This window comes from Cyclospora cayetanensis, unplaced genomic scaffold, assembly GCF_002999335.1.
Source record: "Cyclospora cayetanensis isolate NF1_C8 unplaced genomic scaffold, CcayRef3 CcayRef3_contig_242, whole genome shotgun sequence".
NCBI classification, from domain to species: domain Eukaryota; phylum Apicomplexa; class Conoidasida; order Eucoccidiorida; family Eimeriidae; genus Cyclospora; species Cyclospora cayetanensis.
Window position 1 is genome coordinate 22576 of NW_020312195.1, and position 25357 is coordinate 47932.

Genomic DNA, 25357 nt, shown 5'->3' on the forward strand with positions numbered 1-25357 from the left:
GGTCGATGCTCAGGCTGATGCTGCTCTTGCTCCAGAATCTGCAGTCCGAGAACGTATTGCTGCTTTCCGTTTGTGGTAGCAGCTTCAAGAAGAGCAACTTGGTGCTGGTGAGAGACTCAGGCACACTGGGAACGCTTTGCGGAGGGCAGTCGCTGCTTACGTTGCTGCTGCTGCTGTTGCTGCTGCAGCAACAGCAGCCGCCTTAAAGCAGCCCCTGTATCATTCTGGAAAAGTAAACGTTTTGGAAGGCACTGGGGATGGTGACAATCTGAAGGAAAGGGAGGGCCCCTCTGGCGAGGGTTCCCCCTACACCCGAGGGGGCCCCCTCGGGGGCCCCCCTTGGGGGCCCCCTCATGGGTTCTCCCGAATTCACGCACACACTCATAGTTCTTTCGTACTCAGAAATGCATCCACTGTATCAAAAGCAAAAAGGATGCAAAGAGATAGAAATGGGGGGTCGGAGGATGCACAGTGTGCAGGTTTTGCACCTGGAATGCACGAGGGCAGCAGTTGAGCTGCGCCTCTGCGATGAGGGCCTTAATCTGCTACAGTGAATGCTTGTTTCTTTGAAAGACAAATGGGGCTTGGTACACTCTTGCGACGTTTGCAATGCTCCCAGGCTCAATGTGGTCGCTATTCGCTTTGAAGGTAGTTGGCCGCAGTTTTCCTCGAAGAATGCGATTTTCTTCGTGCGGGGGCTTAACCGAAAAATTATTTTATGCGGCAAAGAGTACCTTAGGTTAGAGGCTAGATGGCCCCAAGAATGCCGCTTTTGTTACATCATGCATGCAGTCCTCCTGCCTCACATAGTGGACAGGCTGTGGCGCTCCTCCCGTCTTCACTCAGGGACTCTCCATTAGCCCCAAGCTCGATACAAAGCTCGATATAAGATTCCACAGCATTCATCTCTCTTCAAAGGAGGCCTCTCCCTCCACTTTCTGGTAGCATTCCCATGCAGCGTTCCCCAATGAGGCGAGAGGGAGAGCAAGCTGATGCTCGGGCTGCCACGCAGCTGGACATGCAGCGTTCACTTTTGTAGTATTTAGCCATACCTACTCTCTAACAAGTGTCATATAAGAGCAGTGCACAACCACTAGTCAGTTACTTAAAAATTCCCAACTTAAGCGTGTAGCCAAGATGCTATAATGTATGGTTGGGTCAACTACATAGGGCATTACGCGCGGCCTCCTGCCCAGACTCCAAGGTACCAATGCAAAACTGGGGGGCTTTGTTAAATGGATGCTGAGCCACACTCTGAGGTAGCGCTTGCTCTGAGATCTCTAAAGGGAGGTGCTTGTTCATAGACTCACAAAAATATTCGCAAGAGAGAGTGCGTGCTTTCCAGCTGCACCCCTCAGACCTCCGATATGAGAGAAAGGGGCCGCTATGGTGCGCCTGGCTGCCCTCTACAAGAACACTATCCTTCACAGCGAAGCGCACCAAGCACCTTCTAGCGCACATGCACCCAACTCTGCGTTTCGTTGCGTTCAGCTAACCCTACTCTGAGAGAAACAAGATGTACGGACAGACCAAGCAACTAAGCAATTCTATGCCAAAAGCTTATTAAATTTAACAGGTGTGGTGGAAAGTAATCGAGTGTAGCTCAGCGGGCTACCCTCCGAGGCCTCTTGGGGTGGCCCACGGGCCCGTGCCTGAGTTGTCGCCTTCTGCCACGTCTCGCGCATGTATTGTTTCTTCTGAGCTCGAATTTTCAGCAAACCCAGAGGCTTATTAGCCACAAATCTATCAGGTAACTTCGGGTGCCCTACAACTAGCCAGCAACCCTTTACCGCTGGCGATGCGATCAGCTACCTGTAAAAGGCCATCCTAACAGGGCAGCAATCTGGTTGTGAGGGCCTGGCTTTTGTAAAAAAGTGCTTCTTTGCAACAGGGCAGCACCAGGAATACCCCAAGCGCTCGGAGCCTGGGTGCTTCGCTTGAGTTGCCAGGAAGCAAGGCTGCTGGCAAGCTAGAGGGTTACCCAGCTTTGGCGGTAGGGGATGCATCCCCGACTCTGCTAGCCAGGGGTAAGGGATCCGTCGAGATGACCAAACTTGGCATTTGCCCTTGCTAGCTTGAGGGCCTTTAGCGCCCCAGAGGGTCCCTCCTAACGGCACTGACTGTGCCTGAAGCTCAGCGCGGAAAGAGCACGCCTTTATTTTTACGGAGTAAGCAAAAAACCCCAAAATGCTTTCGTGAGGTGTTTCTGTTAAAGCAATGCGCTGATCCGCTGATGCATTTTTCGTGACAAAGGGCGCCTGCACGAAAACCACGGAGATGTGTTTCTTGGAATTGCGCGGAGGATCGAAAGCAAGTGTTCAGAGCTCGCCACCAAAGGCCAAATACCTGAGACCGTTAAAGCGTGTAGATACAAATATCTGCACGCCGTGCCCCCAGGAATGCGCTGATGAGGGAAGCGCCTCGCTTTGCGCATGTTCACCTGTGCAGAGGGACCTCTGCGTGGCCTGCATCTCTGCGCGCTCTTCGCGTGCATCCTGGACTCATTTTTGTGAGCATGTGTGCCCTTGGTAGTAGTCCCTTTCATGGTTTAAATCCTCTGCGGGCTATAGAGGAAGTGCTCTTCGTAAGGGCGCACATAGAGAGCCTAGCTCAAATTACTGTAGGGGGACCGCAGCAGCGCAGTACTACCCACGTAGTCGTGAAGCTGGCATGGCAGCTTGGTGGCGGGTACAGTGCACGACCAGTTTAGAAAATTGTCTTAGAGAAGTCGGCAGGAGATGCATTCTGCAAGGCTGTGGGCTGTGGGGGTGAAGCGGCCTCTGTCTCGGGACCAGTAAGGGCCCACCCCCATAAGAACGGCATTGTTTTGAAAAGCACTTGACGCGGGGAGACCATTGTGAATGTGAAAGACAGACTGACAAGGGGGGAGAGGATCCAGAAGATAGAATCAAACAGAATTAAGAATCATCCTCCTGCTAGACGTTTCTTGTGCCTCCCGAATTCCTCCACAACCAGCGGGGGTACAAAAAGAAAACACACTCTCTGCATACATTTCGGAGACCTCTCTCCAGCTAAGTTTCGTTTTGCTTTGACTGTGTTTTGTTGAGAGGACGCAAGAGCAGTGCACAACTGACGCTGCGGCCTCTTGAGGTAGCCTTTGCATTCCTTTCCTCTCCCGATGCTATCTGATGCGCTGTGGCAGCAGCAGTGAAAAGGCGGCTAGTAAGGTACTATGAACTGTGCTGGGACGCGGTGCCCATGCGAGAGCAACATTGGTCTCGAAAGCGCGAACGAAGCAGAAATCGATGCGTGTAAAAATCACAGTGAACTCGAAAAAAGTTTACTATAGGGTGTGCATTGTGGTGGGGTGAATACGCCGGACGTCAGACGGGGGTGTTGCCCCTGTTTCTGCGAAATTCCAGTAAACGGCGCCCTAACGTTCAGACGGATGTGGCCGCTTCGCCTTCTTGCGCAGCGACGGGGGTCACTTCTTGAGGCTCGAAAAGCGAAGCATCAAAGTATTTGTTGCCCTTGGCGGCTTCACTTCGAACCACCTCAGCGCCCTTTTGAAAGGCCTCCTCAACCCAAGTCCTGCATTTCACCGGACGCCCGGCAAAAGGGAAGAGAGAGAGACAGGGGCCAGTACAGACACACAAACACACAAACACACACACACAGAGACACACAGCGACACGAATTAAAGGAGCGCGCAGTAGATTAGAGGGGACTGTTGGTGCCGGCGACGCTGTTTTGAATCACAAATGAGAAATGGTGAGAGGCATCTAGCACGTGACAAGGCCTGGCAGGAAGCGCTGGCCACCCACCATACTTGTATCCCGTATCGCCCTGCTCCGCCAGTAGGCTCAAGCACTGTATGAGGAAAGGGGGTTTTGGGTTGTTATTTAACGGACCTGAAGTCTTCAACCTTGAGGGTCCTATATGAATGGTCATCGTCAACGACCTCAAGCCTGCATCTTCCGAATTCTGCGGTTTCGACCAAACGGATAGCGTCATCAAGAGGGACCTGAGTGTCTTTACTGCCGCTGATCAGAATGCAGTAGGGGTACTCGGCGATAGAAACGAGCGGTCGCAAATGCATGTAGCGGTAATAGACGTCCTGCGCCGGACTTAACAACACCTACGAGCGCCAGAAGGAGCGACACGCAAAAGGCCAAGCACAACACCAGATAAATGCTTGAGGAGAGGGCTTAGCTCAGGGGAGGAAGCAGGGGCAGAGGCACCGCTGGAACGGAGACCGTACAAGGCATCGAAAAATACGCGACACAGGTTAAAAGGAAGGATGAAGGACGGAATGAGGGGGCGCGTGCTGGCAATAGACGCAAGGCGTCGGTTGAACGGTGAAACACGCAAAGGTCTACGGTGCACAAGAAAGCTACAATTTTGCAACCAGAGGCTGGAAAGAAAAGGCTGCTAAACTGCAGAACTCTTCACGTTAATTATTTTCTCTGTCTCTGTCTGTCTCTGTCTCTCTCTCTCCTTGCCTCCCTTGCTCTCTCTCTCTCTTTCTCTCGCACTGTCTCTGTTTGCCGCTCTCTCTCTCTGTCCCTCTGTCTTTGATTCTCATTCCTCCGTTCTCCTCTCTCTGTCTCTACGTGTATGTGCGCCATCAGGGGTGTGCATATTTCTAGATGCACGGATACTGCTCTATCCCCTCCCTCCTTCCCACGCAGTGCTGCATCCTCTTCTGCCAAAGCGCCTCACTGACCAGGGGAACTTTGGGAATATCCATTTGAAGAGCCACTACGGCTCCGTAGGCTGGCGCCACGATTACGTTTGGCTTGAAGGAGTTGAAAGCGCTTTCTGCTTGCAGGACTGCATGCCTCATCACGAGCTGTGTCACGCCTCTCCACGCAAGAAAGAAGGCGAGGAGGCATATCAGAATGAACGCACTGAGTGCCATTATGCCCGCCAGGAAGTTCGCCATGCGGAATGTGACGATCACGACGGCACACATGAGCAAGGCTACAAGGACAAACCCCAGACCGAACAAGGCAAGGGTCCTCCTGGCACCAAGGCGAGGAGCGAAAACAGCAGCTTTACCAAAGGCTTCCTGTAAGAGTCCCACCTTTGCCGCATCGTCCGAGAGCTCGAGACTGAAAGACACACAACAGCGAGAGGAACGTCTAGAAATAGGGGAGCGAAGAGAGGGATGCAGGTATAAAAAGGGGTCCCAGCGCAACAGCAGCAGCAACAACACAGGCTACTGATGACAGAGGGAGGAAGATACGTCCTAAGATCAAGGGGTGCGCCCCCCCGTCCTGCAAGAGAAGGAGCTCTTGGCAGGCAGCACGATGCAAACAGGGAGAACGGCATGAACACACGCACATGCTCACCGAACTACACGCCGTCTAAAGGACTGGCAGACGCGACCAAACAGGTGACCCATTCTAGACAATCAGACTCGTGCGGAAGGTATATACATATATATATATATATGTAGATAGATATCTATCCATAGATAATAATATGGATACATATATATCTATAGATAGATCTATAGCTATTGCTATATATATATGAGAGCTGGAAGCAAGGGGCACCGTCTGTTTTTTTTGTTCCACATATACGTATGTGGCAAATAAGAGTTTGGCAGGAACTGCAGGAGAGAAAGTGCAACTACGTCAAAAGGGGCTTGCTTCTACCTATGAAGAAAGAGGACGCGAATGCAAGGATTCGGCGGGCTTCCGCCGCTTCCTTTCTCGTCTGGATGGCTGCTTTCTCCCTGCGCTCCTGCTTCAGGAGCGTTTTCTTTGCCAGAAGGCACCGCACGGGGAGCCACCCCGACTGCCTGTACAGGTGTAGCCGGCTGCAGGCCCGCCTTAGGTGCTGCCGCAGAAGCAGGGGGAGCTTTTGCTGCTCCCGGAGGAACAGCCTTGACTGAAATACCAGAGGGCATCTTGGCCCCTTCTGAACCTTCCATTGCAACTCACAAGGTTACCCCACGCTGCTGCGGCTGCGCCTCCGGATGCTGGTGTAATCGACGGTGCCAATACAGTTGTCGTATCTGCTGCTGATGCTGCTGGTGGTGGTGGTGGTAAGGCTGCTGCTGATGGTGGTAGTGCTGCTGCTTCTGATGCTGCTCCTTTGGCCAGCACGAAAAGACTGCCCCTTTTCGAGTTGGAGGGTCGAAGTGAAACAGGGCAAGGATTATATTCGCAGGATTCCTGTCACGTACATTGATTTTGCTGGATCCGCTGCAGCAGGTACAGTTGCTGCAGTCGCTCCAGCAGAGGGGTCTGCAATGGCCGTTTGCCTCGCTGGTGTCGTGCAGGACCCAACAAAGTGATTAAGGCAACGCTTCACAAGTCCAAGACTTTAGGATGGACTCTCTTTGAGCAGATGTACGAAGAAGGAGCACGGAAGCCCTATGAGTCCGAACTTCCGTCGATGCTGTTGACCATGCAAGCGTTGCCGGTGCTGCCACTCTACGGTGGAGGAATGTTGAGCGTCCGCTGATGTTGAGCTCTAGCCTTGCAGCCCTTTCGGGAAGACTGAAAAGGTTTCATGAACCAGTATCCGAGAAATGTGGGAAGAAAGGAACTACTTCGACACTGGCAGGGACAGCGCCTCCACCCCGACAGCGGCGCCACAGCTGGCCTCGAGTTGAGAAGTCGTCCTAGCAGGTGGTTTGAGACATGTGTCTGAAGTGTTGGCTGCATGAAAAAGGCTTTGAAAGCACCAGGAAGAAGAAATCGAGGCAGAAAACATACATTAGGCAAGCAGTAGCATTTAGAGTGTCGGACGGGGGTGGCCCCTCCGATACTATGGGCGAGTCGTTGCGCAGACGATCTAGTAAATCCGAATCAATGTTGGCAGCACTTGCAGAGGGTCTCGATACAAATGAATTCCAGAATCCATTGAATTTCATTCCCCACAAACAAAGAGGTGCAATTATTTCTGCAAGAGGTGCCCAGGAAATCCCGCCAAACCAAGTTGCAGTGGTCGCCTACAGACCCCGCCGGCAGGTAGCTCAAATGGGGCGAACTGCCAGGGAGAACGTAATTCTGCCTTTCCTTTTGCTGGCCTTACTTTAACCCCAAAATTAGCAACATAACAACTCAAGTTACACCGCTAGCCGGCACTAGCTAGGGCTTCTTCCTCCTGTCTGTCGCTGCCTTAATGGCGGCTCGCTGTAGCGAGGCTACAGGGCCCCGCAGCACTACAGGAAGCACAACTCAGAAGAGCACATGACATTAAATATAAAACAGGCATCTAATTAAGGCTTGTTTATCCAAGAAATGCTCATCAGTCTCATTGGGAAGACGAGGAGGTGGCACAACCCTGCCAACTCAAAGCCAGCTATGCACAACTTACGACTTGCATCATTCCAAGCGCACTTCCTAAGGGGCGCAAGAGGGGAAGTCAAGAAATTTACAAGGGCCAACATCGAAATTCTATAGAAGGAGGGGCTAGTCGAGTAAGAGAGCAATTTAGAACCACCAAAAGGGGAGGATCGATTGCTCTGTGAAGGGGATACACGTTTCTCTCTCCTCTTCATGGGTTGGATTTCTAATGTGGCTAACAGCCCAGCACGACATAAGAACTGCAATGCGTTCTCAATGAAAGTAGCCTGGATATATGGTAAAGTGACATTGCACATTGGATGGGAGTTGGCAGTATGAGCCAAGGTTTGCGCTGTACGCTGCGGATGTGGTCTCGTAGGTTGATAGTCAAATTCAAACTCGCTACAAGCTTACAGAGAAGTAATGAGCACAAAACATTTTCTTTCGCCTGCGAGCGTTTGTCAGAGGCTTCGGTATGAGGAAGGGGGGACAGCCGCGATACGCCTAGCTGCACCCTCTCAGCACTCCATCCTAGCGTTTACAGCTAGTTGCACATATCATCTAGGGCACAAGCACACAACTTTGCATTTGATTGTGTCTCGCTAACAGTACTATGCAAAGAAACATGGGATTTAAATGGACAAATCACGCGTCTTACTACAATAATTCAGCTAGGACATTATGAGACTTGACAGTGTTTCAATGTGGCGTATCCCGCTACATCTTTATCCCTTTAAGTAAAAATTGCACATGAGTTTCGGACCTGTATGCAGGACTTCAGAAGAGTTGGCGGCCTATCGCCAATGACCAGGCAGGCAGACACGCGTAAAAAGCGCAGATGAGAAGAGCAATGTGTGCATCAACCGCTAAAGCAAAATTGGTGGGAGGAGAGGCACACATACTAGTCGACAAAATGAGCGACACGCCATATCTACGCTTCTTTATACGCACGAGGTTGCGTAAGCGTTCCAATAGGCAATGCAAGATAGAGCTTCCAAACTTGCCATTTGTATTTCTGTCGGTAGTTGCACTATCATGAGCTCCGCCGTCCAGAAGGGAGACGCATAAGGTGGCCGTCGAGGCTAACAAGGACAAGAAGACCATCTGGGTAATACTTAAGGGGTTTACGAGGAACTAAATTAACATGACAGTAGCTGCGTGGTGGATTGCGTCCATTGAAGTGCCGCACTGAGTACGCCCACTTTTGCGCGCGCGAAAGCAGGAGGCAAGTAAATTATACACTGCCAATCAAAATATACACTACTTCAGCAGTACTTCAGCGTTGTAAAGACCAATATATGCACGTAATTATTCCAAACGCGTGCAGCATAGTCGATTTCAAAGCCGCAAAAGAGGCATAAGGAAAAACATAGAGACAAGCTAAAGGAGAGCGCCTGCGCACAAAGATGAGTGTAGTTTTGAGCAATAATCATGAAGCTAACGAAGTTACTTTAGGCAGAATATGCGTTGGCGAAAGGCAACTCCAACGAAACGGGAGGAATGTCGTCCATAGCAACGAGCATTGCTAACCAAGCAGTCCCTCGAGTCCTCGCGCAGGCAACGCAGACCACGACCACCCCTTCGTCATCCTTTAACGTGGGCACTTCTCACCTGAAAACTAAGAAACTATAAGCTAGTATCCCATCGCTGTTTCGCAGTCCTATAATCCGTCTTTGTCGATCCCCCGCCTCCACACGGATCACTTGCCTTCGCGGCAAAGTTCGCAAAGAGCTCGGGGAGTATTGAAGTTTCTTTAGGAATTCCAATATTGATGTACCGTAATAAATCAAGTTATTGGGACGTCATTTATCTCCTTTCGTTGTAATTGCCTTTATCACACGCGTATTCTGCCTGAAATAGCTTCGTTACCTTTATGAGTGTTGCTCGGAACTACACGCAGATTTATTCGCAGGCGCTCTCTGTTAGATTGTCCCGGTAGAGTTATCAAAAGTATTGATCCATGGGAAAATGTCCAATGGTCGTAGCCAACCGGCCTCACACATCTTCATCTGTTCGCCTTCTAGTGCACCTCGTACAGCCTGGTGATTCTTATGAAGGGTGTTCAATGTGAGGTCTACTGAAAGAGGCGTCCAAGCCAACGAACAACGATGAGATAAGCACTGTCCTAGACTTTCCGCAAGGTGCACCTAAGAATTAGTTTGGACAGTGACTTGGCACCTATAAAAATAGTGCCGGCACTTTTGCGCACCTTATTAGACGGCACCGAGTTCGAATTCCCTCTCACGGCCCAGCTGGTCGTCCTCGGTGAAACAATGCTGAAATCCAGCCAATAATTTGCTGATCGTAAAAATTCTTAGCTTGTTTGATGATGAAGCGCACCTCTGAATGCTTCTGCAACTTCGGTTACTAGGAAGAAATGATACCCACAGTATGACAGTGCAAGTACCGAAGAGTTGAAAGGCAGCCGATAAGCGTCCCTGCTGGCGCATCAGCTCCCTTTATCAAGGTCTTGCACTGCGTTTACTTAAGTAGGGTATTTATGGGAGTAGCGATCCGCACACATTCATGAATGAAATTTCAGGAGCAAGCTGCAATTTTGTGGACGCTCGCAGTGTGCTTGTCGGTGCGTAAAGGTAGGGGCGACCCCTTCGTTGCTTTATTTTTTCCAGTTGACTCAATCCCTGCAGTTGAAGCACAGAATCTGCTCAATACAATCGTCCGAATAATATGTGGACACTTGCGCACCTTTAAATACCACTGCTTGTCTTGCAAAATCTGAAGTGTACGCTCTAGGTACTGTAAATGCACTTGAACGATTTGGCTGGAAGCCAAGGCGTTGTGTATGTAGCCACCCATGCGACCTTCGTTAATGTGCTCAACAAATCCGAAGTCTTTTGCCACTACAGTTTAGCCTTAGCCCTTAGCATTATGAAGTCCTTCCGCGAATAGCTATACTCGATTTTGCGAATGCAAGCGTGAGTGGCTTAGTGCCTGCTAACAGGAAAGGCGGGGATTTATGAAAAGGCGCGCGTAAAGACAAGTGTCCAGTAGACTGTCGGTACGCCTGTTTCCTTTGTAATTCGCCATTACGTGGCCTCTGGAAGCCTTGCTTTACAGTAATCCACTTTGAGGGTTTCCAGTTGACGCTAAGGCGCTGCCCTCTGCCCTGATTTGGTACTGCCACCCGGTCATGCCACGAGCGGTGGTCAATTCCTGCTTTCTGTCGTTTTAAAGCAATTTTAAGCAAGCCATTGGCATGCTAGTCAGTCTTCTTTACATTCGTATGGTGTGCAAGCTTTGGATACAATGCAATAGAGCTTGGCGGCTGAGCTAGGGGTTAGCTTCATGCGGTGCGGTTGACGACTCGCAAGTGGGAAACTTGCTGGCGGCTTGTAGTTGTTTAGCACAGCTGCAAGCTTCCTCTTGATCTTTGTTCATTTTGGCTGCTTTTTGGTGAATCTTTAACCGTAATTCTCAATAAAGAACCGGGTGAAGGGCCACTGGAGCGGAGCGCATGCATATAACCTACTCTGCTATTGTGCCGCCAGCACTCCGACCCTCCCCTAACTTGTTCAGGGACTAACTCCACCCCACTTATGATAGCCGAAATTATCGTTGTTGGGTGAAGCAGGAAATAATCTTGTGTAGCGCCTTCCGGCACACTAACCACAACGTGCAGCTTTGGCCGCAACCGCCTTCCACAAGTTCACCTATGATATGGATAAGATGGCATGGCTTCCTGGTGCTTGATTCCAGCACAACAGTCAGGGAGCATGCTACCAAGAGACGGTTCCGATTAAACTTAGGTTTAAACTGCCGTATTCTTGCCAGTCCTTGCATTCTGCCGCCCGTGAGCAGGCCTATTTTTTTAGGACTGTGCTAACGTGTGAACAGGCAGATTGCACTTTTGCACAATCTCTTCATATTACAGATCCACTTCACATCCAGTTTTTAATGTAGCGCTACCAATTATTGAGCATTAAGACAAGCTTGTCTCATCGGGGAACTGACCCGTGGTGAGGCCCTTGCTGTGGCTCTGTATTCTGCGTCCCCCTTCACTGCCCCAGCCTGTGTGGGAAGCATTCCGCTTCCCTGATAAGCCTTCTTTGCTTGCAATGCACCTTGATATCCGTGGTTCTTGTCTTTTGCTAAAATTCTTTGATTTTTCTCATGCCTTAGCAACTCCGCATTATATGACTAAATGTCCCACAATAAAGCAGGTGCGTTTTGGGGGCTGTCTATAAAGGCAAAGAAATTGGGTTTTCTCTGACTTTCCTTTTTTATCCGCTTAGACTGTGGCTATGGTCGTGTGGACACACCCCTGACATTCATAGATTCTATATTCTCATTTGCATCTTCCTCTTCAGCCAAACACGCAGGAGTTGCGCTTGTTTGCTTCTGAAGCCTTAGGCATTCCATCATTCAGGCACGCTTTCTTGTGCCGGCTGTTGACTTTCTGAGTCGCTGCCTTTTCCGCGGCCACCTGGAGTGACACGTCTTGTAAACCCGAGAAAGAGCAATGATAAATCAGCTGTTCTTTTATGTTGTGGCAATTGCAAGTCAAGGTTTGATACTTTTTATATATACCTATCTATCGATACACTCTCCTGCTAAGTGCGCCCTCAACTTTCCCAAAGCTTGCCGTTCAGATAACCAGTGTATAAAAGCTATGAGGCAAGGCTTGTGTGAGAGCTCGCCCAAAGGCACAGTAATCATTCTGCCCCTCTCTCTTGGACATGCCACAAGCAGCACTTGTTCTCTTCACTCGGAGGGTACGAAAACGAGTACTCTTCCAACTGGCTTATGAAATCTTTGAGGATTTGTCCCTCCTTGCGGTTGTCTCCCCTGTTCGTTGGCATCACCTCATCAAAGTATGTGTTAATACTTTGTCGACTGAAAATATGCCAATTTACCAGGTAGGCAGAAAGTGCGTTCATAGCAGCTTGCAGGCCGGCCTCTGCCGCCTCAAAAGGCGATGTAGCACCACCTACTTCCATCCCCAGGGGGTCCGCTTTTAACCTGTTTCCAACGGAAACCATATTATTGAATTGCCAAATAGCTTGAGCAAAGACGGACACCTGTTATAGGGAAACAGGACAGTCCACTGCTTCCACAGCGCGGATTATTGGGGAACGGCTGCATCGAACCATTCAGGTGCCACCAACTCTGACGCTTCATGGAAGGTCTCCGTAGGGCTGCATTTTAGTCCAGACTCAATCAAACCTAAGCAAGAGTTCTTGGACGATTTTCAAAAGACCTCTTGCATTTTCGCTCGAGTCACTTAGTTTTCTGACATTAGGGAAGAGGCGCCGCTAGGTTGTGCAACACTGTCTAACCAGGCTGAGCCTCTCCAGCGAGCTCGATGGTACATTTTGCAAAAAGCACCCAGCTTTCCGTCGTGATGCGTTGACCTAAGGCTACACACTCTGAATAAATAAGATGTACGCGTATCCCGAGTAAGTACTCGGTTCTGCACAACGTTTTACATAGAGTAACAAGTACAGTTTAAAGTGCCAACGTGTGGCTCAGCCCCCTACACTACTTCCGTATGCATGAGTCTCAGAGGTTCCTCAGTTCAAGGGAAAGGAAATCTTGTCTCTGTAGGAGAGTTCACTAGACATACGAACCCTAAATTGCATTTGGCAGCAAACACACTGAACGCATGAGGCGACTCGCCCTCGAATGTTTGACTCGTGGCGCGAGGAGAGCCTTTGGGTGTAGAAGGCAATAAGCTCTTTTAAAATATACGCTTTGTTTTGCATGTCTGTGTTTTGACGCCATTGCGAGGTGTATGCATTCCAACTTGGCTGGACGTCGGGCGCAAGGCGTGGGGGCCCCCATAAGGGGCCCCCTTAGAGAACACAGGCCCTCCATCCATGAATTGCGCACCTTTGACATGAAACACCAAAACTGCATTATGAAACTCAAACTGTAGGGGCTTGCTGCCACCCGAAGGGATCTGTTTTCTTGACCTTTGCGGATTCGCAGGAGGCCTCTATAGCTCAAAGCTTGATGTATACGTGCCCGACGCAGGGCGAAACACAAGATTCCCAGCTTAGCGAAGCAGCGGTCCTACCAAGCTTCTTTTGAAATGGCCTCTTGTGGCGCATAAAACACAATAAGAGCAGCAACAGCAACCACAGTAACACCGACCACAGCCACACCGTCGGCTGGAGGACAAGCAGCGGCAACCACGGCTTGCTGCCGCTGCGTGGGCTCGCTGCTGCATGTGCACGCTTTAATTAGAGCCAAGCCAGCGGCACAAACTACGCGGAGATGGATCCCTACGAATGGAGCGGCGATGATTTCGGAGAGGGTGCTGAAGACGACCCTAAGATCGGTGGCACTGTACCCCTCGTGCTCCACTTGGGGAGTCGCTTCGTGCGAGTCGGCTTTGCAGGCCTTCCCGTGCCGCACATGGTAGTTCAAGCACCCTTTCTGCACGCGGATGGACCCGCGAAACTCCCTGTTTTACCTGCGGCGGGGGCAGTTCAATGCGCACAAGCCGACACCGGCGCTGCAACACCAGACAAAGTCGCGCCAACAGCTCCAGCGGAGGCTGAAGGCGCCTTGTCTCCCCCGCAGCAACAAGACGCAACAACAAGCAGTGGCGGAGCACGCAGTCCTACCGGCAGGAGCACGGGTGGCAGCAGCAGCAGCAATACGAGTAGCAGCAGCAGTATGAGTAGCAGTACCACACCCGCCACCAACATGGTCAGCGTCACGAACTTCCCTCAAGAGTCCTTTATGGAGTATCAGCTCGCAATTTGGCTAAGCGACATCTTAAAAGGCTGTGCTGCCAGATCGCCTTACGAGAAACCCGTGCTGCTCCTGGAGGGAGTCCTCACTCCCCCCTATCTCAAGCACAAAGTCACGGAGCTTCTTCTTAACTACTTCCAGGTAACCATATACATACATATATCTATTTGGAATACGGCCATGAAGCTTTCGCCTCCTCGTGGAAACATCCTCGTGCAAGAAATGAATTCCCGCGAGTCCAACAGAGACCCTCTAGAGATGTCGGGCTGGGAGGCAGGAACCATTCAATTCTCACGCACACTATTCCACTTAATTGCCTCCTTGTGTCACAGGTGCCTGGCGTATCCTTTCTCTCCGACTTGGTTGCGCCTCTATACACCTGCGGAGTTGACACAGGCCTTGTCGTGGATATCGGGTACGCTGAGGAGGCCATAGATGCCCCCTTCTCTCTCCCAGCTAACAGTCTGCATTTCCGCGTTTCAGAGGCAAGCCTCTGCACCCCGTGGTGCATGCATGCATGCATGCATGCATGTGTCTGCGCGCTGCATTCCCCCGTGCCCTCCTGTCTGGGTTTCTTGCGTCTCAGATTCACAAGCTGCCGTGTGCAGCCCACGTGTTTTGGCACGCCTCTGCCTTGCGCTCTTCGAGTGTCGAGCGGCGGTGCCGCGGCTGTTCTGCAGCAGCTGCAGCATGCCCTCACGGAAGCAGCAGCCTCAACGCCAGCAGAAAAACGAGCGGTGAGGCTGCCGAAATACAACACTGCTCCTCCCTGCTGCCGAGCTTTTCCCCTAGCCAAGTGCTGCTGCACGAATTGCTTACCGTAGAAGCCGCCGCCACGCTGTCGCGCGCTGCCCATCGACACCCCCACTGCCTCGTGCCTCGTTCACGTCCTCTGTCGCTGCAGCTCAAGAATATGAATCTCGAGGAGCTGGAAGACATGGCAGTCAAAGTTCTCTATGTTCGATACGACCTAAGCGAATACCGACAACAGCAGCCACACCACGACCAGCGGCTAAAGTTCGAGTCATCGCTGTCTTTGCAGTACATTGCTAAAGACGGCACAGCAATTACAGTGCCTGCTGAGCTCAGGTACAGATGCTCTTTCTGTACTTCTTGGTGGTGTTCTTGTTGGTAATGGTGTTGTTGCTGCTCTTCTTGCTGCTGCTCTTCTTGCTGCTGCTCTTCTTGGTGTTGCTGTTCTTCCTGTTGTTGTTGTTCTTTCTGTTCTTGTTGCTCTTTCTGTTCTTGTTGCTCTTTCTGTTCGTGTTGCTCTTGCTGTTCGTGCTGCTGTACTTGTCGCCACTGTTCTTGCTGCTCTTCTTGCTGCTGCTCTTTTTCCTGCTGCTCTTCTTGCTGCTGCTCTTCTTGCTGCTGCTCTTCTTGCTGCTGCTCTTCTTGCTGCTGCTCTTTTTCCTGCTGCTCTTCTTGCTGCTGCTCTTGTTGGTGTTGCTGTTCTTCCTGTTCTTGTTGTTCTTTCTGTTCTTGTTGTTCTTTCTGTTCTTGTTGCTCTTTCTGTTCTTGTTGCTCTTTCTGTTCTTGTTGCTCTTGCTGTTCGTGCTGCTGTACTTGTCGCCACTGTTCCTGCTGCTCTTCTTGCTGCTGCTCTTCTTGCTGCTGTTCTTACTGCCGCTGTTGCTACAGGTTTGCCTTGTAGAGATGATATTCACATGCCGTCCGCTCTTCCCAGCGTTCCTCCTGCCGCTTGTCTGAGCGTGCTGCCTTCTCTGCAGCGGCACAGCGCATGAGCACCAGAGCCTCAGAGATCCTCTCGCCGAACGTCTGCTCGCGCTGCTGCTGCTGCTGCAAGAGCATCTGCTGGTGCCTGCAACGCTCTGTCGCTGCTTTGTGCCTTTTCCCAGGTGGAGATGTGTGGAGGTTCTTCTAGGTTCGCTCCCTCCGGAAGAAACTGCCGTGGACGTTGGACAGGGGCTTGTCGACCTCATCCTCAGGTGCAGCCTTCTTGCAAATGCTGCCAGTCCTTTTTAGTTTGTTGCTTGTGCTGAGCCGCTGCTTCTCTGCGGGCTTGCTGTTGTTGTGGGCTGCCTGAAGCAGCCTCACCAGCCGCCACGTTGGCAGTGTGCAGAGTAAGACGAGGGGCCATCCTTTCTTCCTCGCCTGTTTTGCAGTCTAGAGCATGTGTTTAATATACCAGGAAGGCTGTGGTTTTTTGCCTGCCGCTTGTGGGTGTGTTTAGATGCGAGACCGTGTCCACCTAGGCATATATATGCATATATACATGTATATATTTATAGATTATATGCAAACTCTATACATATTCCAAGTACATATGATATACATGTGCGCGCAGCTCCCTACACAGCTGCCCAGCGGAAGCTCGCCGCTTGGCTGTGCAGAATATTATCCTCTGTGGAGGTTTTTCTTCCCTGCGAGGCCTGTCAACGCGGCTGTCTGCTGATCTGCAGTCCGTCCAGCCTCTCGAGCGTGCCTCATGTCGTATTTGTTGTTGGTGTTGCTGCTGCTGTTGCTGTTGCTGCTGCTGTTGCCAGCACGGTGGGCAGGTTCGGCGTGTCAGAGTGCTGCTGCAACGACTGCGCAGAAGCAGGACGCCCCTTTTGCTGTGTTGTGTGTGTGTGTGTGTATTGTATATATATATATATGTATGTGTGTATGTGTGTATTGTATATATATATGTGTGTGTGTGTATTGTATATATATACATATATGCATGTGTGTATGTGTGTATGGCCCGTGCTTCCTGCTGCTGCTGCTGCAGTGCCGCCTTGCAGCGGGAGAAGGGTCTATCACGCCTTGCGGAAACTGCCTCTTTAGGTGTCCCTCCAGTGCCTCCAGCCATTCGTGCCTGGTGTGGAGCCTCGATGCATGCGACGCTTCATGGGCTGCAGGTGTGTTCTGGCCTTTTGGTGCAAAATGCAAACAGCTGTGCTTCTTTGCAGAGCTGTATGGAGGGGCTTTCGCGGTGGTTTCCTTCGTCAGACAGACTGTGTTCTCTATTTCAGACTGAAGCTCCCTGCAACTGCCCTTGTCTCAGGTGTACGGACAGGCGGAGTGGGTAGGGCGCGTGCCTCTGCCGGATTGGGCCTCAACCGAAACAACCACTCCTCAGTACGAGGAAACAGCGCCCTCCGCCTCGCAGCGCTCTGGCGAGACTCCCCGCAGCGAAGCCCCCTCACGCGAAGACAGGAAGGAGCAGGAGGATACAGACAAACGGAAGTTGGGGGGCAGCAGCGATCCCCGCCTCACTAGCGGCGGCCACTTAGAGAGCGCCACCTGCGCAGATGCGGCTGAAGAAGTCTCGCAGCAACAGCAGGACCAGGTGCAGCAGCAAGTGCTCATTCCCAAGTTGCAGCTTCGCCCTAGTCTGCATGCGCCCAGATTACCCAAGCCTCCCCCCCCTAGACCTGGAGGTGGCAGCGTTAGCAGTGTTAGCAAGGACACAAGTAGTCCAGCGAGCGATCCTAAAGCCTAAAATTATGCAGCTGCCGCAGTTTATGGGGTGGGTGCTGGAGTGCAGCTGGTGCTGCTCTGCGGGGGAGTGGAGGCTGCGTTGAGAGAGCGGCAGCCATGTTGTTGGCTGCTGGCAGCGCGCCCCCTTGGTGCAGTTGTTTTGCCATTTTGATGTGGCCATGCTTTGCAATTAGTACGGCAAGCGAAGAAGAGGGGAAGAGCGAGAGAGTGGAGGTGCAGGGGCAAGGCGGCAGGCAGCGTGCGACGCGCGGAAAGGAGGGGCAGGGCTTGGGAGCTATAATGTACTTCTAGTTAGCTGGCTAAGAAGTGTCGACGTAGCCATAATTGGAGAGAAGTCGCTCACCGGGAAGATAGGAGTAGGCCTCGCAACATAGGCAGCCAAATACACACGAGGAGTCCTGCGTGATGCAGGGAAGAATTTCCTTAGGCGACAAACCATGGGGAAAGCCATTTACGGTAGCAGTAAGAGAATCCAGGGAAGAGCATGACATAAGACCTCATAGACCTGAAGGAAGCCTATGGAAGAGGCAGCGCTGCGTACTGTCAGGCGCAACGGGCTCGTGAGTACACGGGTGGATGAAGGATTTAATTACTCTCAGTTTCACCGCAGCAAGCTCCCCCGAGCAGCTGGCTGCCTAGTCTCGGGCTGCCGCAGGCGGCTCACATGACTGCGACAAGGCAGTCGCTATGCGGAATAAGGGGTGCAGAACACAGGGATTCAACCCCCTTTGCTCGCACCCCATACATCAGCCAAATCTAAAAGCCTGCATCAGATCCGTCTTTTGCGCCACAATCCTTGTTGTAAGCGGCAAAGAACGGGGAAGCCGCAGCCCCCCCACAATGTGGCTATGCGCGGCAGGGAGCGCAGCCCCTGCTGCAGTCATGAAGACGGTTGTTGCTTCGACTGGCGTTGTTGCTGCTGCGGGTTTCTTGAGAGGTCAACTGTTCAAGAGTGTCTGTTGCGTCGCCGCTGAGACTTCACCGTAGCCTAATGGCCGCAAGTGGCAGTTCGCGCTTCCTGCAGCAAAATAGAAGAAGCCACCCATCAGGACAAACAGCAGACTGGGGGGACGGGAAAGGGGGAGCTGGACAGACGGCATCTGCATGGGGGAAAGGAGGCGTGTGCATACACTCCAAATGGTGACGCACCGCGAGTGACGCCTAAGAGACTCGACACGTAGCCCTCTGCGCAGCGTAGCGGCAACTGCAGCGAACAGCGCAAGGAAGGAAAGGCAGCTCCCGGCTGTGGCAGTAATTGTAGATGTATCTGCAGAGCAGCATCGTTCTTTGCAACAACGCCTTCACCGATTCCACGGTGGACACAGCAACGGAGGCACAAAAAGCAGCTGCCGACTCCGCAAGGGTAGAGAGACAGGGCAAGCGCTACAGCAAAGAGTGCCACAGCAGCATGCAAAGCAAAAACTGCAAGAGCACCACACACACAACCCGTACTATTGCGTCTAGCTGCATGATGCGTTCTGCGTCTTGTGTAAACTCAGCAGACTCCTCATCGGAGGCTCCAGCGTCAGCTGCGCTATGGGCCGCAGTAATGGAGATGACGTGTGCCTCTCTGTGCTGCGTGAGATCTGTTGCAGCGGCGCCAACACATGCAGCAGGCAACAGCACCTCCACGTGCATGATGGGCTCCGCCAGAGACACGAAGTCTTCTGCTGCTGCAGCGGGGTTTGCTGCTTCTCCTGAGGCAGAGTGACTCATAGCGCGTCCGTGGCGCAGCAAGGAACGCAGCAGCTGCGCAGTAGCAGCGGCTGCGTTGACAGAAACTGCGGTGTCGCCCTCGACCTCTAGAGACATGAGGTGTACAGACACCCAGTCGAGAGGCGAAGCGCGAAGAGGACCAGTTGCAAGGGCCGCTGCTGCCGCCGTCTCTATCGCCTGCATGACGGCGGCACCAGTGCTGCAGCTGCTGTCCAGCTGCTGCAGCTGCTCCTGCGCCTTCGGCTCTATAACCATAAAAGTCGAGGACTGGCTAGAGAGGCCTCCCAGAGGGCGATCTGCCGACTCCCCTGGAGCCGTTAGAGGCCCCCCAGAGCAAAGTGTGCGCAACGTGCACTCAGGGAAACCCCTTTCTGCTGCAGCCGTGGCAGCAGGTGCCGCTGCTGCAGCAACTGCAGCCGCAACAGCAGCAGGGGAAGGGTCTGCCTCGCCCTTTAGCATCGATCCCAGACGAAGTTCTGGGGCAACTAAAGGCAGCGGCCGCAGCTCTACGCTAATGGTTACACTGCTGCTGCTGCTGCTACGCCCAACCCCCCTCCTGTTTGTGCTGCTGCTGTTGCTGCTGCTACTACCGCTTCGGGGGGGCCAAGTAAGAGTGCCACTTAGAGGCTGCAACAGGCGCTCCTTGTATGCGATTTCAACTGGCGCTAAATGCGTCTTGAGGCCTGGAAAACCAAGAACACGTGACACTGAGGATCAGCACATCAAGAGCCGCCATGAGCAGTCGCTCTACCGGCTGCCGATGCCCTCACATTGCACCAGCGCCCATACACACATGGCAGAGAGCACAGCACGACCATGCGCGAAAAATGCAGAATCGGTGGTGCCTCCTTCTCCGCAGAAGGCAGCAGCAGAAGAAGCAGCCGCTAACGCAACGTCGGAATCATCAACAGCACACACCGAACTCAGTATGGAGTCTGTCTCGGACGAGCTCGAGCTGCAACTGGCCACGCCCCCACAAAACGAAGGCCTCGCCTTCACCCCTTGTGAAACGAAGAGACGGATCCTGCAACTGCACCAACTCTAGTGCCTGCTGCAGCTGCTGCTCCTCACTGCTGCTGCTGCAATCCAGTGAACAAAAGCAAACTGGCACCTGCTGTTGCTGCCGGTGCTGTTGCCGCTGCAAAACTGAAAGCAAAGAGGCTTCAGTAGCAAGCACTTCGGCGTCGCTGCTCCTGTTCCCAGCATGGGCAGCAGCAGAAGCTGCAGGTCCTTCCATATGATCACGCGCATGCCCCGAGTGCAGCTGAAAGACGAAAGGTTCACTTGCCGGCTGCGGCTGGTGCTGCTGCACTGCAGCAGCACCAGCAGGAACTGCATGCAGCGTATCTCCTGCCTGCGTATGCTGCAGCCCCTGCAGCACGGCCACGTCTCCTGCAGCGGCTGTCGCTGTTGGTGTGAACGCAGAAGCAGCTGGCAAAAGCAGCTGCTGAACTACCTCTACCTGCCGCTGAGACGAATTGAAAAGAACGCAAGGAGCTTCAAGCCGACCTGCAGCAGCAACAGCAGGACGAAACAAAGTGAAATAGGGCGCATGCAGGCACCTGGAGAAGCTCACGCGAAACATACTTCGGCTTCAGCGTTGAGAACGTACCTGCAAAGATTCTGCAATACGCAAGACGCCCGCCACGACCGTCCGGAAGAACCTTAAAGGCCGCAGCCGCTGCAAGTGCATGCGGCAGTAGCACATCAGCAGCAACAGCTGCTGCCACTAAGGGCCGTCGAGTTTCTGCGCTGCATTCAACAGGAGCTGAGGCTGCAGCTGCAGCGCCAATGGCTGCCGCTGTGATGCTAGAGGCGGTTGCAGCGGCAGCAATAGATGCACTACTTGGGGCAAAGAGACAGCCTTCATGAGACTGCTGTTGCAGCAGGCGCTGTTGCTGTTGTTGCTGCTGCTGCAGCGACAGCTGCTGAGGCAAGGCAGCCCCTCGCTGGCTTCGTTTATGCTGCTGTTGCTGCCGCTTGCGTTGTTGTTGGTGCTGCTGTTGTTGCTGCTGCTGCTTGGCGCGATTGAAAGCAGCAACACACGATGGGGAGCTCTCCAGGCAACGCAGCGGTGCCGGCTGCTCGAGAGGCGATGGCAGCAGAGCAGCTGCTGCATCCAGCAGCAGCTCAATACCACATGTGTCTCTCGCCGATCCAAAGAGCACTGGAACGGCTGTGAAAGCGCATCAAACACACAGCAACACCAACACTAGGTAGTGTGTGTTGTAATTAAAAACTTGCACCCTAGTGCATGGGAAGCGACTCCAACCTTGGAAAAGCTGCACACCTGAATTGGAAGCAACAATCCGCCGAAGTGCTGTCCACAACTCAGTTGTTGCGCAGTTGTTGTTGCTAGTGCTACATGGGCTAATGCCATTATTGCTGCTGCTATTGCTATATGTGGTAACGCTGTTGTTGCTGTTGCTACTGCTAATGCTGTTGCTGCTGCTGCTAGTACTGCAGATACTGCTGCTACTGCTAATGCTGTCGTTGCTACCGTTGCTGCTAGAACTGCTGTACAGAGCCTCAAAGGTCTCATCAAGGAGACTGACGTCCTCCAGGAGTGCTTGCCGCCTTTGCAGCACTTGGCGTAGCAGCGCGGGTTGCTGCCACCAAGAGAAGGTCTTAGTAGGCGCTGCACTTTGGTTTCTATCTGCCGTAAAGGCAAGGCTTGCAACTGCATCTGCCGTCACTTGAGCTGTTGCTGCAGGGAAATCCACGAGGTGCTGCAGCTCAGGAGGTGGCGACGTCTTCACAACGAGCGGCAACCTCCTTTTGCCAAGGGGATGCAAATAATAACTGCGGCAGCATAGGTCTGTAAGGTCTATAAGGTGCAGCAGAGGCTTTGCTGCAGCTGTTGCGCCTGCTGCCTCATTTGTACTAGCAGCAGGACGAACTGCTACGTTCAGCTGCAGGGGCCACACTCCCAGCCGGCGCTTTACCGATTGCAGACACGCATCCTAAACACATCCGCAGCAGTATCGACAGCAACAACAACGGTAACAGCAGCGCAAAGCGCAGCAGCAGCGGCACAGGGTGCTGCCTTCTTTGCAGGCTCAGCAGTGTCGGCAGTGGCAAGCCGTTTTGTTTTCCCCCTCGCATCAACAACGGGGGCGGAAACAGCCTAGTCCTACCATATCTGCCCCTTCACGATCCATCTTGTTTGCGAAGATCAGCCGCGGGATACGCTCCAACACAGGCTGCTGCTTCTGCTGCTGTTCTTGTTGTTGCTGCTGCTGTGGATGGTGGCGTTGCTGCAGCATCCTCCAGATGGCTGCAGTTTGCGCCTCCACGCCTCGCGTGCCGTCTAGGAGCACCACAACTCCGTCGGCAGCAACTAAAGACAACTCAACCTCCATAGAAAAATCCACGTGTCTGAAGCACACGTCAGTAGCACTTAGAGCTCAGTCCATGCACAGCCCCAGTAACTGCTGCACGTAAACAATAGTGTTGCTGTATTGACAGCTGCAACGCAGGAGCGGCGAAACGACAAGATATGAAAGCGCGAACAGCCTTAAACATGCAGGGACTGCCAACAGAAACAGCAAAGACAACAGCAAAGACAACAGCAATAGCGAAGACAACAGCAATAGCGAAGACAACAGCAAAGACAACAGTAACAGCAAAGACAACAGCAAAGACAACAGCAATAGCGAAGACAACAGCAAAGACAACAGCAAAGACAACAGCAAAGACAACAGCAAAGACAACAGCAATAGCGAAGACAACAGCAATAGCGAAGACAACAGCAAAGACAACAGCAAAGACAATAGTAACAGCAAAGGCAACTGCAAAGACAACAGCAAAGACAACAGTAAGAGCAAAGACAAGAGCAAAGACAACAGTAAGAGCAAAGACAACAGTAAGAGCAAAGACAAAAGTAAGAGCAAAGACAACAGCAAAGACAGGGGAAGCAGATGATGATTACCCTGGGGTGTCAATGAGGGAGACGACAAATTCGCGCCAGTGAAGACGCGAAGCAGCCGCTTGAATTGTGATGCCTCTCTCCCTTTCCTGTAGACCAACAAACTCGACGTCTTAAGGCAGGTTATGCAGCTAGCTTTACACGCGGAGTTTCACCCCCTGTCTGTTTCCCCTCCTGCACTGCAGACAAAAGTGATCTCGACGACCCTTCAGTAGCAGCGGAAGCAACGTGAGAGGTGAAGCTGCGATAGCAAGGCGCCTCCTCTCGAAGAGAAACCCGTTGCCTTGAAAGAAGTGGGTGGGTAATGTGCATGCAAAAGGCGTGCCTGTCTGAGAAAGTCTAGTGCAGTGGTGCCTTCGTCGACTTCGCCCTTGGTAATCAGCTGACTTCCCAGCAGCAACAAGGCCTCTCCCGTCGTTGTTTTGCCAGCATCAATATGCGCCATTAGCGCTATATTCCGAACACGGGCAGCTGCCGCTGCAGCTGATGCAGCTGCGGAGGAGGAGGTTGATGCTGCTCCTGATGAGGCTGCTTCGTCCTCAGATGCACAGCAGGGAAGCGAAGGCAGAGCGTCAGAGAAACGCTGGAAAGCAGATGCCGCAGCTGGGCGACATGTGGAAGCCCTTGCGGTTGCTGCGAGTTGCCACAGCTTCGTACCGCTAGACAATGCGCTCACGCAGCAGCAGCAACAACAACAGCCAACAAGGATGCGACTGCTGTTGGTGTTGCAATTGCTGCAATTGCTGTTGGTGTTGCTGATGCGATTGCTGTTGCGAATGCTGATGCGATTGCTGTTGTTGTTGTTGCTGATGCAATTTCTGTTGCTGTTGCTGATGCGATTGCTGCTGCAATTGCTGCGATCGCTGTTGCAAGTGCTGCAATTGCTGCAATTGGTGCTGAAAAGCAGTTGGCGAAAAATCTCGCGCTGACGATGATGACGCACAGCAGCAGCACAACTTCGAGCCAAAGCGGCAGGTGTTGCTGCTGCTGCTGCCTTGGCGGCTGACAACATTGAAGGAATGCGAAGATTTTGTCGGATGGAGGTTCTTCTTGAGTGGCAAAGGGGCAACGATTGCAGCGGTTGCCCCCTTGTTGTTGCTGCTAGTAGTGTTCTGCAACTTTTTTTCGTCGAGGTGTCTGGATGCATTGAACAGCTTCACGGAGCGCGCCTCCCTCCCTCTCTTGAGAGTCTTCTGGCGAGGCATATGCCTCAGGTGGAAAACGTCGAAGAAGGAGCTTCTACATCGCGCAATTTAGCCAGCAGTCAAGGAATTCAAAGGACCAAGAGATCTGCCCTCTGCAGTTTCTTCCTCCTTAAAAAGAAGAAAATAGCCTCCTTTATTATGAGCAGCAGCAGCACAGGTGATAGCTAGCAGCAATCGATTTTCGTCCCCGGGGGCCCCCCTGGGGGGCCCCCCAGGGGGGCCCCCCTCCACATTCCGCCCTCCTTCCCACATGCAAGGCCAGGAGGCCCCCCTTTCCCCTTCCTCTTCCCCGCTGTGCAGGTTGAAGCACTGAAAAAACATAACTTGTGGATATAAAGATGGAAGATGCATGTCTGTGCGCTTTCCTCTTACCCCTTACCCCTACCCTTCCCTTCCCTCCGCCCTCTTCCCCCTCCCTCCCTTCCACGTGGCGAGCGCTCCACTGCCTTGAACTCCAATTGCGCAGCTGCCGCAGCCTGCTCGCTTCATAGCCTCCGCTGGCGCCTCCTGCACTAGCTGCACCAGCTGCTCTGCGCTGAGCGCAGCTACGGAGGGCAGCAGTTGCACTCGCTGCAGCAGAACGCTGCCTGAAAGCAACCCACGGCGACTCTCCGCTGACCAGCCAAAACAACATGCCTTCTTGTTGTGCTCCCTCCCTTACAGACGCAGCGGCGATCTCTGCAACTCTTTCTGATCAATGACGCTCCGCCAGCTGTGCTGAACAGCGAGCTCTGCAGCTAGCCAGGACAGACGCCAGCAGTTACCACAACAGAAGCTGAAGCTGAAGCTGCTGCAGACTTTAAACACTGCGAAGGATGCAGCCACAGCAAAACAAAGGGGCAGCTGCCCTTGCCGCAACCCCCAGCAGCGGCAAGCCGCCAAGCGACTCTGACACTGACGTGCCTGCCACGCACAGACACTCTCCTAGGAGTCCTCTTAGCGGCAATGACAGCAGCAGCAGCAGCAGCAGCAGCAGCAGCAGCAGCAGCAGCAGCAGCAGCAGCAGCAGCAGCAGCAGCAGCAGCAGCAGCAGCAGCAGCAGCAGCAGCAGCAGCAGCAGCAGCAGCAGCAGCAGC

At 52.7% G+C, this 25357-nt stretch overlaps 4 protein-coding genes across 4 annotated transcripts; 2 read left to right on the forward strand and 2 right to left on the reverse strand.

Moving 5' to 3' along the window:
* Positions 1–3401: 3401 nt before the first annotated feature.
* LOC34623600 lies at positions 3402–4906 on the reverse strand. The gene is made up of 3 exons (XM_026338252.1): positions 4688–4906; positions 3873–4099; positions 3402–3552 (listed from the first exon to the last, which is right to left on the reverse strand). Exons 1-3 carry the CDS (start codon positions 4904–4906, stop codon positions 3402–3404), a joined length of 597 nt encoding a protein of 198 aa, XP_026194037.1.
* Positions 4907–13502: 8596 nt separating this feature from the next.
* On the forward strand, positions 13503–14445 carry LOC113147494 (actin, alpha skeletal muscle-like). Its single transcript, XM_026338253.1, has 4 exons — positions 13503–13820; positions 13986–14126; positions 14318–14400; positions 14442–14445. The coding sequence occupies exons 1-4, from the start codon at positions 13503–13505 to the stop codon at positions 14443–14445; spliced, it is 546 nt and encodes a 181-aa protein (XP_026194038.1).
* A 453-nt stretch (positions 14446–14898) lies between these two features.
* Positions 14899–17806, forward strand: LOC34623599. The gene is made up of 5 exons (XM_026338254.1): positions 14899–15074; positions 15845–15934; positions 16776–16926; positions 16996–17427; positions 17606–17806. The coding sequence occupies exons 1-5, from the start codon at positions 14899–14901 to the stop codon at positions 17804–17806; spliced, it is 1050 nt and encodes a 349-aa protein (XP_026194039.1).
* A 564-nt stretch (positions 17807–18370) lies between these two features.
* On the reverse strand, positions 18371–23569 carry LOC34623598 (ribosome-releasing factor 2, mitochondrial). The gene is made up of 10 exons (XM_026338255.1): positions 23402–23569; positions 23080–23165; positions 22286–22526; positions 21635–22111; positions 21439–21493; positions 20761–21324; positions 20061–20657; positions 18885–19855; positions 18582–18636; positions 18371–18450 (listed from the first exon to the last, which is right to left on the reverse strand). The coding sequence occupies exons 1-10, from the start codon at positions 23519–23521 to the stop codon at positions 18371–18373; spliced, it is 3246 nt and encodes a 1081-aa protein (XP_026194040.1). The 5' UTR covers positions 23522–23569.
* Positions 23570–25357: the final 1788 nt, after the last annotated feature.

What these genes read in the sequence shown, in the direction of transcription:
- LOC34623599 (XM_026338254.1), top strand. Translation starts at nt 14,899, where the DNA reads ATGAATCTCGAGGAGCTGGAAGACATGGCAGTCAAAGTTCTCTATGTT. An exon ending in ATGGAGGGGCTTTCGCGGTG is followed by an intron (nt 16,927 to 16,995) that starts GTTTCCTTCGTC and finishes CCCTTGTCTCAG; the next exon opens with GTGTACGGACAGGCGGAGTG. An exon ending in GTCCAGCGAGCGATCCTAAA is followed by an intron (nt 17,428 to 17,605) that starts GCCTAAAATTAT and finishes CTTTGCAATTAG; the next exon opens with TACGGCAAGCGAAGAAGAGG.
- LOC34623600 (XM_026338252.1), bottom strand. Translation starts at nt 4,906, where the DNA reads ATGGCGAACTTCCTGGCGGGCATAATGGCACTCAGTGCGTTCATTCTG. An exon ending in ATATTCCCAAAGTTCCCCTG is followed by an intron (nt 4,100 to 4,687) that starts GTCAGTGAGGCG and finishes TGGCGCTCGTAG; the next exon opens with GTGTTGTTAAGTCCGGCGCA. An exon ending in CTCAAGGTTGAAGACTTCAG is followed by an intron (nt 3,553 to 3,872) that starts GTCCGTTAAATA and finishes GGTGAAATGCAG; the next exon opens with GACTTGGGTTGAGGAGGCCT.
- LOC34623598 (XM_026338255.1), bottom strand. Translation starts at nt 23,521, where the DNA reads ATGGCGCATATTGATGCTGGCAAAACAACGACGGGAGAGGCCTTGTTG. An exon ending in CACTAGACTTTCTCAGACAG is followed by an intron (nt 23,166 to 23,401) that starts GCACGCCTTTTG and finishes GTTGGTCTACAG; the next exon opens with GAAAGGGAGAGAGGCATCAC. An exon ending in GATTGTTGCTTCCAATTCAG is followed by an intron (nt 21,325 to 21,438) that starts GTGTGCAGCTTT and finishes GCGCTTTCACAG; the next exon opens with CCGTTCCAGTGCTCTTTGGA.
- LOC113147494 (XM_026338253.1), top strand. Translation starts at nt 13,503, where the DNA reads ATGGATCCCTACGAATGGAGCGGCGATGATTTCGGAGAGGGTGCTGAA. An exon ending in CTCCCCCGCAGCAACAAGAC is followed by an intron (nt 13,821 to 13,985) that starts GCAACAACAAGC and finishes ATGGAGTATCAG; the next exon opens with CTCGCAATTTGGCTAAGCGA. An exon ending in TTCTTCTTAACTACTTCCAG is followed by an intron (nt 14,127 to 14,317) that starts GTAACCATATAC and finishes CTTGTGTCACAG; the next exon opens with GTGCCTGGCGTATCCTTTCT.